This window comes from Podarcis liolepis (assembly GCF_965112155.1).
Source record: "Podarcis liolepis genome assembly, chromosome: 12".
Taxonomy (NCBI): Eukaryota; Metazoa; Chordata; class Lepidosauria; order Squamata; family Lacertidae; genus Podarcis; species Podarcis liolepis.
The window spans coordinates 31968235-31983845 of record NC_139563.1 but is presented as its reverse complement, the minus strand read 5'-3'; the positions used below and the strand labels follow the sequence as shown (position 1 = coordinate 31983845).

General features: G+C 41.4%; 1 protein-coding gene across 6 annotated transcripts in view; it reads left to right on the top strand.

The window, feature by feature from the left end:
- Window positions 1–15611, top strand: part of DGKB (diacylglycerol kinase beta) — a 255173-nt gene that overhangs the window by 202750 nt on the left and 36812 nt on the right. For all 6 annotated transcript variants that reach the window (XM_083468107.1, XM_083468109.1, XM_083468110.1 and 3 more), the window contains one exon: window positions 450–645. In XM_083468107.1, the coding sequence (XP_083324233.1) occupies window positions 450–645 (196 nt within the window). The remainder of the gene's footprint in view (window positions 1–449; window positions 646–15611) is intronic.

The following is a 15611-nucleotide window of genomic DNA, read 5'->3' as shown; positions in this document are numbered from 1 at the left end:
AGCTCATCAAATAATACAGAAGGTAGAACTCCTGACCTTTTCTTTTTAGTGCCACGGGTAAATGAAACCTTTGACAGAGAGAGCTAAAGGGCCCATTGTTGCTGATTGTGACGATAGCTTGAACAAATACCAGTATTTGCTCACTAAGCTCTGTGATGTCATCACAAGTGCCTTCAAAACTGGTGACTATCGGGGACTAGATTTGAGGGCATTAGTTCTTTCGCTATCACATTTTTTCATTTTCCATTTCACAGGTGCCCTACAGTTCAGGGCCGGGGTGTGGAGAAAATGTTAGTGGTGGGGTCCAGACACTGGCCTCTATGCTTATTTGTATTGTATCAGAAACTGAAACATCGAAAATGAGTATGTGTGGAAGTGAGCTCATGTAGCAGGTTAATTCTGATCACTGATTTCTCCCTTTATTTCTCTCTTCTTCTTTTCCTGGCAAGTGTGATGGATTTCAGATAGACTTAAACAATATTTCCCTGGAAGGGATTGCCATTTTGAACATCCCAAGCATGCACGGAGGATCAAATCTTTGGGGTGAGACCAGGAAAAGGCGAAGCCATCGTCTATTTGAAAAAAACAGGTCAGATAAAAGAACCACTGTTACAGATGCTAAGGAACTGAAGTTTGCATGCCAAGGTGAGAGTCCAAGTAGAAATAAATAAAACTTCAAGATTTTATGTATACTTTTACAAATAGTTGATGACTGTTCAATGTATGAGAGATTATCTGGCAGCAAATCCTAAAGGTGAGGATTTATAGAATAATTCTAACTAGGTCAGGTGAAAAGTTTAGATCTTTCAGCTATCTAAACAGCCTGCTTCCTGTCTGGGCTCAGATTTGGTGATTTCTTGACAGCTTCAGAAAAGGATTTCTGTTTTCAGATTAATGTCTTTTCCTAGCCTATATATATAAAGTTATTTTAATATGTTTGTGTATCCCTGGTTTTGCATTAGTCTTGTGCTAATGTCTGTTATGCTGGGTTGAGAACTGAGACACAAATATAAGCTTACTTGTTAATATCTGTTCCATTATTTCTTTATACTGAATGAATATCCTGGCAGATGTTTTTATTTCCAGAGTGAAGCAATAATTGCTAGCCCTGTCAAAGCCACAGATTTGAGAGCACATCCAGGAGTTTTCTCAAGTTCTATTTTTTCCCCCTAATATTTTAGTTTTCTTAATAGGACTTGGTAATTCATCTGTAAATTAGGGTTCCATTATGTCTACAGGTACCCAAATGTCAAAGGGAATGTAGCCTTATTTTGAAGCACTTCATGTAATCCAAAACCAACCAAATAGATGTGTTACGATTTGGCTAGGGTTAGAATGCCATGCAGGTAGGAGAGGGGGATAAATCTGTTTGGTTTGCACTATATTGAGAATCTTCCTAAATTTACACTTCCTCAACCAATATGCAAGCCAAAACAAGGAGGGGCCATGAGGAGAATGGAGCCATAGAAACCTTCACCCAGGGCCTAAATGCAGGAGAGTGTATGAGCTGCTGTTAGGCAGAATACTAGGAGCAGAGATTTGTGGTGGAGAGATACAGTGGCCAGGGTTGAGGGGTTTAACTCTATTCTCACCACCACTTTCCCTCTGCAAGCCCTTTGACTGCTGTTCCTCTCAGGCAAGGTTTCCCAGTGAGAGAAAGTAGCTGGGGAAATGGCTGCAGAGGAAAAGTGTTAGGCACACATCACCTATGCCCCCCACTTCCTTTCCCCTGAGAATGCCCTCTCTTCCCTCCCCTTGTTTGACACAACATACTTAGTTCTAGCCTGAGGGGCTTTCTATACCATTAAGAGAAAAGTGTGCCACGCACAACTTTATATATACAGTCATACCTCGGGTTACAGACGCTTCAGGTTGCGTTTTTCGGGTTACGTATGCACCGAAACCCGGAAGTACTGGAACGGGTTACTTCTGGGTTTTGGCGGCTGCGCATAAGCGCTAGAGCGTGCTTTGCACATGTGCAGAAGTGCTGAATCACAACCCACACGTGCGCAGACACAGCGCTGCAGGTTGCGAATGCTGCGGGTTGTGAACGTGCCTCCCGCATGGATCATGTTCACAACCCGAGTGTCCACTGTATATATTATTTCTGCAGCACTATGATGGGGAAAGTTACGCTGGGTAAAATGGCCTTTTATGCAGCTTAAAAAACACAGAGGTACATCAGAGTATTGCAAATCTTTTAAGGTGGAAACAAGTAGGGCAGCCTGAATTTCACAGAAGGCTTAGCCCAAGCTCTCCCAAATGTGACCTGGGTTTTGGAGTCCCATCTATCCCAGAGCCTCAGACTGTATAACAATTGCAACAAATGGAGGAAGTCACACAATCTTTTCCCCTCTCCCAGTACAACCAAAGCAATTGTGATGAGCAGCAGATTCCAAAAGCAACACGATTTCCCTATCTTTGGTTTGAACCTCTGTTCTTTTCCTACCCATTCTCCTTTTTAAAATGCGAGCTCTAGTCCAAAGCGGAGAGTTTCATTTTCACGTAACATGTGAGAATGCCTAAAGCTAGCAAGACACTTCTCACTCCCAGGCACATACCTCTGCACATTAAATTATTTCAAGGATTAATTTTAATATGCTCATGTGCATGCTACTCTAAAGGGATGGAGTCAAATGTCTGGTAGAGCCTACGCCAGCCTGGTGCAATTCCCATCAGCTAGAGAGCATCAGGATGGGGAATGATGGTCCAGGATCTGTGTGGCCTTTGCGGTTTGTAAGCATTATTCAGTTTCCTAAAGAAGCTGCATGTTTCCAAACAATTGTTCAGAGACTTCACAGCAGTTTCCAGCTAGATTGGCTCTAACCACTGTCATACCCTTTACTATAACTACTGACATTCCACTTTTGTCTTCAAACCAGATGTCATCCATTACGGAAAACATTCTCTCTGCAGGTGCATTAAAGTCTCTGCATGCCAAAACAAATTCAGCAAGCGGCAGAAGATTTTTTTCTGATGTGCTTTTAAAGAAGTGATTTAGAAATTTCACCCATCTAACAGCCAGTTCTCACCAGCAATTTAAAAAAACAAACTCTGTTTGTGTGTGTGTGCACGTGCAAGCACACATTCAAGAGAGGGAAAGAATTATAATTCACATGAATGTGAACCATGTTCATAGCTTTGGGCAAGAGTCTGAATGCTAATAAGGATGCAGATCTTCATGCAACTTTTATTTCAAATATTTGGTGACGTTCAAATATTGCCAGTGTAATACATTTGATCTTGAGAAACATGTGGTTGTAAAGGGAAACTGCAAGCTTCTATATATCCTAGCACAATGAACATCATTATAGTAGGTGTCGAGTGAAACTACTCCTTAAGAAACCCTCACTGGATTCAGAAAACTAAGGAATTACTATCCTTCTTAGCCAAGGTTCTTGAGTGAATGGTTGCAGCCCACATCCAGGCTCTCTTGGCTGAAGCCAATTTTCTAGATCCCATTTCAATCAAGGTTTAGCCCCAGTTTGGGCATGGAAGCTACTTTGGTTGCCCTGTATACGTCCAACCCTCTGACTCCAACTCAGTCAGCTCTGCCAACTGGCCAGCTGCTTCTTCAGCTCCTCTGGTCCAGCTAACTCCCCCTCTCTTACAGAGGTGTCCAACAACAGTGGTGTGGGAATCTCTTACCCATCGCTACTTGAACTCCCTGCTGCTGCCGCCACTAATCTTGGGCTCCTGGTCCTCTGGCAGAGCCTGTCCAGGCTGGTACCACAGTCCCAAGTCAGCTGTAGGGGAGAAATATTTATAATTTAACTTTCCATACAAGAGCGCATTACTCCATATTGCTGAAATTATTTTAAAAAATTAAACTATTGGCTTTTGTGATCAGCCATATGCTCAAGAGTGACAGTTCAAGAGGGTTTGAAGAACAAATGTAAGATGTTCAAAGGTGTATTTATGTATTAACAGCTAGAATAATCAACCCTCAAATTAATATTGTTTATTATCAATAATTTGCACTTCAGTATCAGTGCACTTTTATGTATTGAGAGAAGTGTTAATTGGCAAATTTTTAATATACAAAAGTTCTCATTGTTAGGGGGAAAGACCATCCTCAGTACCTTTTATTTTAATTCCCTTTTAGAGCAACACATCAGAACCAAAATGACCTCACAAATAAGCATGTGCCCTCAACCCTCAGATCTGCTGCTTAAATTTGACCCCTATCAATTAACTTACCAGATTTACCTACAGATTTAGCCAATAAAAGCTTGAAAACCTAGTTAAAACAAGTAAGTTCAATAACAGCAAAAATACTGCTAATTCATTTGTGAATTACCTCTTTACACTACAAATTTTGAGGTTTACAGCTCTACATTTTCCACTGTGACCCTAATGTAAATCACCTTAAGAATGCAGGTAGCATTTACCAGTTTGTTGTAGTCTTCATGACTACAATACATTATATATATATATAGGACAAGAGCATAAACTTGTTTGACTCCTTATCAGTCTAACAAAAGCAAGTTCCAGCATTTTACATCATTCACCTTTCTTTTTTTGACAGCTGTATAACAATGTCATTCTCCATGCTGTTCATGCTAGTTAAATGGGTTCTTTCTTTTTCAATTATCTAGCAACATTTTTGTCAATTATCTAGCAGCTCACATTATCAAAACTTGCCATAAACTGGATAGTTCAGTCACATTCCTATAATGATGGAACATATGTTTAAAAGGCACCCGTGTCCCGAAAGAAATCAAACATGTGGCCTAAGCGAAAAGAGATCTGATGTATGTGCTATTAAAGGAATCTAGTTTCTGGATTCAGCGCTTCTGAATTCAGTGGCCACAATGTCACCCTTCCTTTCAAGTTGTTGCAAATAGTTCCTTCTTTTTTAAAGGAAACCTTTCCTATTATCTTTTGTTTTAGCAGAATCAATTCATTTTCCAGAGGAGAGATCTGCCTTTCCCATGCGCCAGTTTGCTAAGTGAAAGGTTTTTACCTGCTCAGCTATGAACCCAGGCCAGAGCTGAGAGCGCTACTCTAAAGAAGCATTTGAGAAATGTGGGGTTTTGAAAAGACATGCTTTCTGAGGCTCAGCTTAGAAGAATCAAAAACAGATTTCACACAGCCCTTTATATCCCTTTATGTGGGAACAAGAGTTCCATCCGTACCCCTAACAAACAAAAGCATAAAACCAAAGCAATTTAAACCAGTGTTGGAGAAACTTTGGTTAGAAATATAAACATTTGCGCAAAGGTACTTTCAAGTTTTCAACAAGTTTGGGTAGGTTTGTTACAGAAAAACTTTAAATACATTCCTACATCAGCAGGTAGTAGTTTCTCAGTGCCAGTATAGTAGAAAACATAACTCATTACTTATCAGACCTATTAATTTATATCCCCAAACCAATATACAAGACCCTTCATTGATATGGCATGGAAATTGAAAATCATAACCTTGTTGGATTTGAAAGGTTAGAATACAGAAAAGCACCTGACAGATACAGTATTCATATGTAATTGTGGGGGTGTGAGGAATGTGTGTCTTTGTTTCCTAAACAGCAACTCCCAGGCACACATTGTTGCAAGTGCTTTTGAAACTCCAGGGAGTTTTTAAGTCAGACTCACTGGTTAATGATATTGGCTTATTAACCATTATATGCTACTGTGGTTGAGATGTCATTGATTTCATCCAGATGCCACTACCAGCATTTAAAAACTCTTTACCATAGAAGCCAACTCCTAGGGGCCAAAGGAGCTTTGGCTCCCCATAAAATATTTGAGGGACTGCAGGAAGATCAAACCTCTCCATTCTGAAGGAAATCAGCCCTGAGTGCTCACTGGAAGGACAGATCCTGAAGCTGAGGCTCCAATACTTTGGCCACCTCTTGAGAAGAGAAGACTCCCTGGAAAAGACCCTGATGTTGGGAAAGATTGAGGGCACAAGGAGAAGGGGGTGACAGAGGACGAGATGGTTGGACAGTTTTCTCGAAGCTACCAACATGAGTTTGAACAAACTGTGGGAGGCAGTGGAGGACAGGAGTGCCTGGCGTGCTCTGGTCCATGGGGTCACGAAGAGTTGGACAAGACTAAACGACTAAACAACAAAGCCCCCCCCCCCACGTAGAAGGGCATTGCTATTGAAATGGTGTGCATGCCCTGTGTCATGCAATCAATGGGGCATGGCTTACCTGCCCCCCACTATTTTATTCAAGTCTGCACCCCTGCTTTAATATCAATGAAGCTGGTAGATATTCTCTGGGTCCAGAATTGAAATGATAAATAGGGTCCTTGCCTGCAGTGGCTCAGTTAATTGTTCCATCAGTCTTCTGATTCCTCAGATATCCACAGCAGCTCAAGCGACTTGCCTAGGCTACCAATCACCATTCACAAAACGGCAGCAGAAAGATGTAAATCTCCAGATGTCATTGATCTACAACTCCCAGAGGGATGTGAGGGGCAGGTGAGGCTCATCCACCTAGGAAGGTAGCCCATTAGGAGAAGGAAAACTCTGGTCCTAAACCCCCACTGCCTTGTGGGATATCTTCAGGAGAAGAAAAGGCTAAGGGGTAAACCCTACACAAAACTGGAATGCAGTCCCTCAGGTGGTTGGATGACGCCTTGTACGCCTCCTTCCGGAAACTCCTACAGCCAAGCTGATGCCAAATGTATTGCTCTGATTTCCTTTGGAAATCGAGGCCGAAGTTGTGGGGGGTGGGGAGGTCAGGTCTTGTCATCTCAGCAGCCCGGAAACTCCATACACAATGCCCAGGCTTGCACACCGTGGAAGGTCACTTCGGTGCTGCTAATGCAATGATTTGACTTCACCCTCGGAGGTGCACTCCATTGTTTCTCGAGACAGACTGATGTCAACAACTCCCAGAATCCCTGCCCATTGGCTTTGCTCCCTGGGCCTGGTGGGTGATTCCCACTGGTTCCTCCCGTCCCTATTGCAAATGAAGCAGCACTCTTTAGCACAGCACCCAGAGTTCAATTAGGGCAACCAGAGTTGGTGGGATTCATGGCAGATGGTGAGATATCCCCTTGCTGGAATTCTGTTCGGCAAACATATGCCTCGACAACGCCGCAAAGATTCTAAAAACATGCTTCAAGGGCTTGTGATAACCGAGGACTAAAAAAAATAAAATAAGTGCTTTAGCAAGACACATGAATGACAGCCAGTGTGTTTGTGACCCAGTTACTTGGAAATAGCTGGTACAGAAACAGTTGGCACTCAACTTTAAATAAAACTATAGAACTCTCTCAGCCTCTCCACTCTCGCTGTGTAAATGTGAAAGTACTGTAAATCCTGTTGACAGTTATTGCCATATCTATTGGCACACAGTCAACACCAGCTATTTGAAAAGTGTTGTGCCGCAGAGCTAGTGCCCATTACCTGTCTCCCTATATTTTCTTACAATTTATTTTCACCCCAGCAGGCAGCACCTCACAATGCCATTAATTTGTAAGGCGGCTTGTTCTTTCCAGTGCAGCCTGTTTACAATATGCTCATGTAAACAACCCAGGAGTTTACTGGCAATGCTTTACGGTGTCAGAAGGGACACCACAATTTAAAAAGCAGTAGAGGGGGAAAGAGCGGGTCAGGCAGGTTACCCACATCCCAAGCTCGCCTCCTAAACCCTGGGTCAGTCTTCCTCCTCTAAAAAAAGATGTCGGTACCTAAATAATCCATTGGACTGAGCTAGATGGTAGATATATTTTAAAATACAAAAGCTGCAATCCAGCTGCACACTAGATTTGAGTACACAGATTGGACAGCAAGGGAAGGGTGTCTGGAGCAGATGATAACACGTAAGCACGTGTGGCGATGATAATGGGAAGAAAGGGGAAGTGGAGGAAAACAGATCATTCAGCAGACAGCAGAGGTGAGGAAGCTGTGTCCCTCTAGATGAAGGATAGCCAACTGTCTTAGAGACATCATTCCAGTTTTGAGGGGAAGCAGGTGAATTTTATGGGGCAATGGTTGGTTTCATCTCTAAAGATGAGGTGACATCATAATGTATTATTGCCAAGGGCACTCTGTTGCAAAAGGACAGGAAGTCACAGCTTGAATGAGCAGCAAGGCTTTTGTATGTTGTTGTTTTTTAAAAAGGTACCTCTCAGCCTCCTTTTATTTAAATGTAAGATGAACATTCTTAAGGTTCGTTTGTCCGCTGAAACTTTACAAATATTTTACAAATGGTCCTGCAGAAGGGGCAGATAGTCATAAACCCAAACATCTCCAACTGAAGGAGAATTGTTTCAGCTACAGGATGTTATTTAAATCTTGTTTTTAACACGCACCATAACCATCTATAAGTGAAATGCGTTACACTGAATAGAACTCCTTTGCAAAATAGCTTAAGGAATTAGACATTTCTATATTCAAGGGATAAAGAATAAGCTTTTCTTCTGAAGCAGGTTATTTTCCACAACATCCAGCGAAGAATACGCAGGAATATCTCATTTGTATTTTGGAAAATTATTAATCTGAAGATCCAGGTGTCCAGGGCAGGGTTAAATGGATAATATAGTGTCAGGCGTCTCTAGGGAACATGTGTCTGCAGTTAAACAAATTGAATAGCGATGACAGATTTTCCTGCCTCCTCATATAAAGGTCAGCGGGAGAAACCATCTATTTGGCATTACAAGATATAAGTGTGACTCTTAACCAAACCCAAATTCAAACACCTTATCATACTAAAGTCAATTATTTTAATGTAATCTTTTTTTATTACAATTATTCACCATCTTGAAAGATCCCTAATACAGAAGAGCCTCAGAATTATCCGGCTCTTGAATGAATCCAATTTTTCTACCTCAGACTGAATTTTTATCAGTTACTGAAATGTTTTCATAGCACATAGTGCTGTTTTAAATCACTATGCTAAATTACAATAACAATATGGATTATTTTCCCTGCAAAGGAAGCACCTGTAATCGTATGTTGTTAATTATTCCTCCTCCAACCCCCAGTATTTTTTGGGGAAATAATCCGCTTACAATTACAAATAATTTATATCTGGAAAATTTTCAGAGAGGTGGCTAACAAACATGGCAACACAAATCAAAGAACAAAACAGATGTTCTGAATCTGTCAAAGAGATTTTTAAAAAAAACAATGACAGCAACACATTGGAAGTATTGTATTAGAGGCTATTTAGCCATCCACTTTTCTTCTTGTCCAAAAATACCTCACAAAAACATTGGATACAAACAGTGGGTCAGAGCCAGAGATCCTGTGAGTGGAGCTCCAACCATAGAACTTTCCGCTCCGAGAAGCAAGAAGGTACCGTATTTTTTTCTGTCTATAAGACACCCCCATGTATAAGATGCCCCGTATTTTGGGGGGCTCAGGTTTAAGAAAATGGCCTCGGCACTGTCCGTGTATAAGACGCCCCCTAATTTTTGACATATGGGAAAATATGGTCCCCTCTGTCCCCTCTGAAAATCTACTTCAGAAGACCCTCACTTGTGTGAGTGACAGGCTCCACAACATCCCAAGTCCTTTCACAGAGAGAAGGATTCTTTCCATTTGCAGATGAGCTGCTCTGGATCCAAGCCTGCCAGGCGCTTGGAAAACACAACACAAGCCACTTTGCCAGCCCTGTGCACAGTGCTTTGAGAAGCCCCAAGCATAGCACTGGCAAAGCATCCCCCCCCCTCATTTTGCCAATCAGTTGATAGGGGGCAGAGAAACGGAAACCTGCATTTTCCAGGCATCCACTGCACAAAGGGGAACTCCCGCACACAGCCGATGCCTGCTGAAATCTTTCTGGTGGGAAAAGTGAAGGCATCACATCAGCTGTGTGGGGGAAAACTTCCTTGTGCAGCCAATCCCTTTAAAAAAGCCACAACTAGTTGCCAGCTGATGGGAGGAGGAGAAAGAAGCCTACAGTCTGCATTCATTAATTGTGCTCAGCATGGACGGGATGCCTGGTTCCTGGAGCAAAAGCATACCAATAGGTTTCTACTGAAACCAACGCTATATTGGAGGAAGACCTCCATTAAATCTGCACTAGCGAACCTGATATTTTTATACTGCATTTCATGGGAGAATGGAATTTCCAGCTTCTTTGTAATGAGGAAGGTTTCTAGCCGTTGGAAAAGCATGTGAAGTTTTCTGCGAAAGGTTTACAAAATGAAGAGGGTGAGTTTGGGGGGGCTTCCATATATCAGCATGCATCCATGAAGTCTGTGCTTTGAATCACGCAGGAGAGGAAATGAATTAGACTTCCTCTTCCACTGGGCATCTCCCTTATGACATTGTTCACATAGGAGCAAATTCACAGGCTTCAGATATTCTAAACGGGCATAAGAACGAGGTAAACTAATCCACTTCCTCTTGCCTCCTTGTTTAAGAATGTTCAGAAACACACTCGTTTTAATACTTCCATGGTAAAACATGAGCCCTTCCATAATACCTTTTGAGAAAAGTGCATTGTTTTCACGGAGGTTCTTACGCCAAATATAATGTTAGGCCAACACAGAGGTGCAAGACTTATGGTGCTTCAGATCTCCTTGGTCTGCAGCTCCCATCGTCCCCCCCCCAAAATTGACCTTGCTGGCTGGAGCTCATGGGAGCTGGTGTCCAACACTATCTTGAGGGCTACATATTACCCACCTCTGGCTTATAGAAACTCTCATCCTTTGGGCTTCGTTGGCTGGGCATTTTTGCTGATTTCTTGAGCTGGAGAGTTGTTGCATTGTTAATTCATCAGCCTTTTTACGACGGACTAAGGTTAGGTTACATCTTTCCCACACCTGGCTCTACGGCTGCCCACATCCTTTTAAACGAGAGTTAGATGCACTCCTGGGTAATGCCTCTGCAGCACAGGAGAAGATTAAACATTAAATCTAGTAAGGCCGGAGTAGAAAGATTTATGACAGCACTTAATGAAAGCTAGTATCTTTACATTTTACAGACTTGAAGTGAGGTTTAATCATAACCTTACAAGTGGTAGGTGCCAGCGTTTGGCTAGTGAGCCCTCGCTAAAATTGAAATGGCGTAATAACAAAGTATGATGTTGCCTGCACATAGATGGCAACATTACAGAAATTAACAGGGCACTTGCATAAATTTCAAACACGCTTTTTATTAATAGTGATTGCCATATATATATATATAACTGAAATGTATATGCACACACCGTTAAATTTTCTAATATATTGTGATTAGTTTTTGTACTCTACAGTTAAGCAGCTGCCAAAGCAAACAGAAAAACCTGAAATCACAGTCAGAATACCCGCTTCGTTTCCAATAGGACAATTATTGAATTATGTAGCCACTGTAGCAATTTTAAATTTAAAAGCTGAAAGCAAGAGGCAGTGGCTAAGAGCAAAAAAAAAAAATATCACGATTCACCTGGGAAAATCCAGATTCACTCTGTAAGTGAAAAGGTGCACTTAAAAAGAAATGCTAATAATATGGTTTACAAATTACTAAGCACAACCCTGTGCATATCTGCTTGAAAGCAAGAGCCACTGAGTTCTTGGGGACTTTCTTGCAAGTAAGTGTGCCTAGGACTGCAGCCAGCCAGTGTGTGCTCTCTAAATGCCAACCATCTGTTGGCAGGCAGCTTTTAAAAGACTAGAATTCAGACACTCCAAACCTAAATTATTAATTTTGTAATCTCCCCCCTACCCTCCCGGCAAAGCACAGTGTTTTCATTTGGTTGTTTGGTGTGTTTTTTTAATGTGAAGTTTCAAAGTTGAGGCATCAATAGGAATAACAGTTGCTTTGAAATGGTATGTGATGGTTTGGAAAGTAACAGCCTAATCTAAAACAGTTGGAAGTGTTGTAACGATGTATTGTGGTTTAAAGATGTTTTATGATTTCCCACCCTGTGCGCGTAACATATATACACAACACTAGGGGTGAGTACAGCACATGCCACCGTGCTCCCCTCTCCTTATGTTGATTTTGAAATCAGGGACAGAAAAAGATTTTTCTCTTGCTATAATCATCTGAATGATGCCCCCAGCTATGGTATATATAGCACAATTCAATAATAGCTACTATCAGTGTGTATTACAACTCTATTCTTTTGTGTAAGATATTGGTAAGAAAGTGGGAGGGGGCGTTTGCGACTTGTGATAGCATGCAATATAGACCTTCTAAGGGAAATTAAGCTTTGAAGGCTCTCTTCTCATTTTCTGGGCATGTCGTATATTTGGTGATGCTTGCTAGCAGCTGAGATTCTGAATGGCGTTGAGTCTCACCACCCTATTTACAGTGTGGAATTCAAGGCTGTTGACAGAATAAAGTGACAAGTACCATTCTGTTTCTTTGCACTGCGTTGCTTTTTGTTTTGGCTGATTTATTCTGCCCAAAATTCACATCTGTATTGCTCAATGAATTCTATGATGGATGAACTGAGAGCTGGCTTTGGAAGAAAGAGTGAACAGTGACCTGGAACAGTGAAGAAAAGTTATGTCAGCTTTCAGGCTGATAATTTGACTGGCTGAATTAAGATAGCTGCATGCCACGCAAATATGAGCAAATCAATCTAGATTGGCCCTATAGTTGGTTTTTTTTAATGTAGATGTCTGCTTAAATATACAAATTACAATAATTTGATACCCAGTTCAGTTCATTATATCTCCCTATCTAGTTTCATAGTGCTAGTAAAATAGTACAGTGGTACCTCGCAATACGAATGCCTCGCAAGACGAAAAACGCGTAAGACGAAAGAGTTTTCTGTTTTTTGAGTCGTTCCGCAAGACAAATTTCCCTATGGTCTTGCGAGTTCTTGCGAGTTTGTTTCCTTTTTCTTAAAGCCGCTAAGCCGTTAATAGCCGCTAAGCCGCTAATAGCCGTGCTTTGCAAGACGAAAAAACCGCAAGACGAAGAGACTCGCGGAACAGATTAATTTCGTCTTGCGAGGCACCACTGTACACAGCATGTTTCCTCTTCTTTTTCTGGGCTTTTCTTCTTTCCTTTCCTTTGATTGGGGCATGCAGGGCCAACTTGTAAGGACAATTTTATCTCCTTGCAATGTTCCCAAGGGAGCATTCATGCAGAGAATGCCTTCTGTGAAGCTAGCTCTCTCTCCCCCCACCCCCATACACAGAGAGAGCGCTATGGCTTTGAGGAGAGACGCTTGTGACTCTGTTAACTGGAGGAAAAAATGTGCAACCACAACCATAGAAAATGCTTTCAAGGACTCGCACCTGCAACTGCAGTTATCCCAGGTCTTACAAAATATGCTCTGCACAAATACATTCCTGGGGAAAACTTAGGGAGCGCTGTGTAGAGACCAAATTTGCAGGCTTGAACCAGCTCATGTTTGGATTTAACTGCCTGCATTATTGAGGAGAGAGTAGTGGTCCAGCTGCAAACACATCATAGAAACGCTTCAGTTAAACACGTTGTAAATTTTGTTTTTGTTTTTTTTAAAAATAATATTTATTACTTTTCCAACAATTTAAACACTACAAAAAAAGAAAAACAATACAATACAATACAAAAACACTACATAACACTAACACATAAAACTAACAAAACAAAACAAAAACCATTTAAAACACATCAAACCATTTCAATATCTTATCTTTCATTCACTTATTTCAACGACCTCCTCACACCTCCCTTTTTGTATTCCACTTCTGTTAATTGTTTCAGCAATTCCTTTCCATCTTCCTCTGTTTTCTATCCTATAATTATCTTAACACATTCTAATCTTATTTTTTCCTTTAATACTCTATTAATCTATTTATACTTAATTCCTTATAACATTTCTACTAAAGCCACATAACACGTTGTAAATTTTGTATGAGAAATCGGGTTGGCAACAACAGAACTCCACAGTGCCATCTGGTGTCACAGTGTTACAATGCATATACAGTGGTACCTCGGGTTACATACGCTTCAGGTTACAGACTCCGCTAACCCAGAAATCGTGCTTCAGGTTAAGAACTTTGCTTCAGGATGAGAACAGAAATTGTGCTCCGGAGGCACGGCGGCAGCAGGAGGCCCCATTAGCTAAAGTGGTGCTTTAGGTTAAGGACAGTTTCAGGTTAAGAACGGATTAAGTACTTAACCCGAGGTACCACTGTACAGTGGTACCTTGATTTACGAACTTAATCAGTTCTAGAAGTCCGTTCTTAAACCAAGGCATGCTTTCCCATAGCAGCAAGGGACTCAATTTACAAATGGAACACACTCAACATGTTCTGCTTCCAAGGCAAAGTTCACAAACCAAAACACTTTCTTCCAGGTTTGCAGTGTTCTTAATCAAGTTGTTCATAAACTAAGCTTCTTTTCTTTTCTTTTCTTTCTTTTTTAAGGTACCACTGTATAACGCTTTTTCTTCATCGATCTAGCTGAGTCCCTAATCTAGGATAATGGAGTTGTTTAGAGAAAAGTCGAGCAAGGAGCACAATAATAACACTGGAACTTAGAGCCATCCAGTGAAGGTGAACATTCGAAGATTTAGGACAGACAAAAGAAAGTACTTCTTTGTTGGAACTACAAATTCACAAAAAGTAGGAGTTGCTATCATCTTGGATGGCTTTGACAGAGGATTAGACAAATCCATGGAGGATAAGGTTATTGATGACTACCAGTCGGGAGCAGTGTGCTTCTGACTGCTGGAAAGCACGCGAGGGAAGAGTACTGTTGCACTCAGATCCCTTGCGTGTGTAGTTGGACACAGAGAGCAGGGTGCCAGACTAGAATGGCTGCTGACCTGATCCAGCAGACTTCTTATGCTCTTACATTACAGCTTAACATTTCCTACATTTATGGAATGGGTATCTTTGGAACAGTTGGTACTGTAGCATAATGGCTAAGAGTGAGAGCTAAGAACTGGAAATTGTGGGTCCCAGTGTAGACCGGAACTGCCAGAGGCATTGTGACAAATGCAAGCTGCTACTCGATGTGGCTCTATTTCCCCTCCTACTTTCTCCCCAATAACATTTGCTATGTGTGGTAGGTTCTTTACTGAAACAGCATATTAAAACCAAAACATTCTATAAAATGTAACTGCTCCAGCTGCAAAAGGAAGAGAAAGAGATTTTTCACAATCCTTAAAAGCTGAAGTGTGTGTAACATGTACGAGTTTCAGTCATGGCAAGCATAATAATCCTTGGCTCAAATGCGGGGGAACTTGTGGCCATCTAGATGTTGTTGGGCTCCCAGATCCCACCAGCACCAGCCAGTGTGGTCAATGGTTAAGGAATTTGGAAGTTGTCATCCAATAACATCTGGAAGGCCTTGGGTTCCCCATCCTTGCTGTAGTTATGGAAAAAACCAAATCACAGAGAAGGTGCAGGTAAGAGAAAATGCTTATAAAAAGCAGCTTGGTTTCGGCTAATGATTCCAACCAATGGGGGTAAGCAGCACTTGCTGAAAGCCTTGCACTGCAACAATTGTCCATTGCTGTCCAATTAAAATGTATGCAAATCGATCTTTTCAGTGACAAACACTTTGAAATCCCCAGTTCCATGTTTGCAATCCAGAAAATGCTGAACAAGTAGTGCATCAGTGACAGGAATTCAATAGTGCACTATGAGAGGAGACATTAAAAGGAATGGACCCATTGGACACAGTTTCTTGTGGGTGAAATAATCTCATAGGAAATACCATCCACAGAGCAATCCCATGCATATTTATTCAGAAGTAAATCCTATTATGTGCAATAG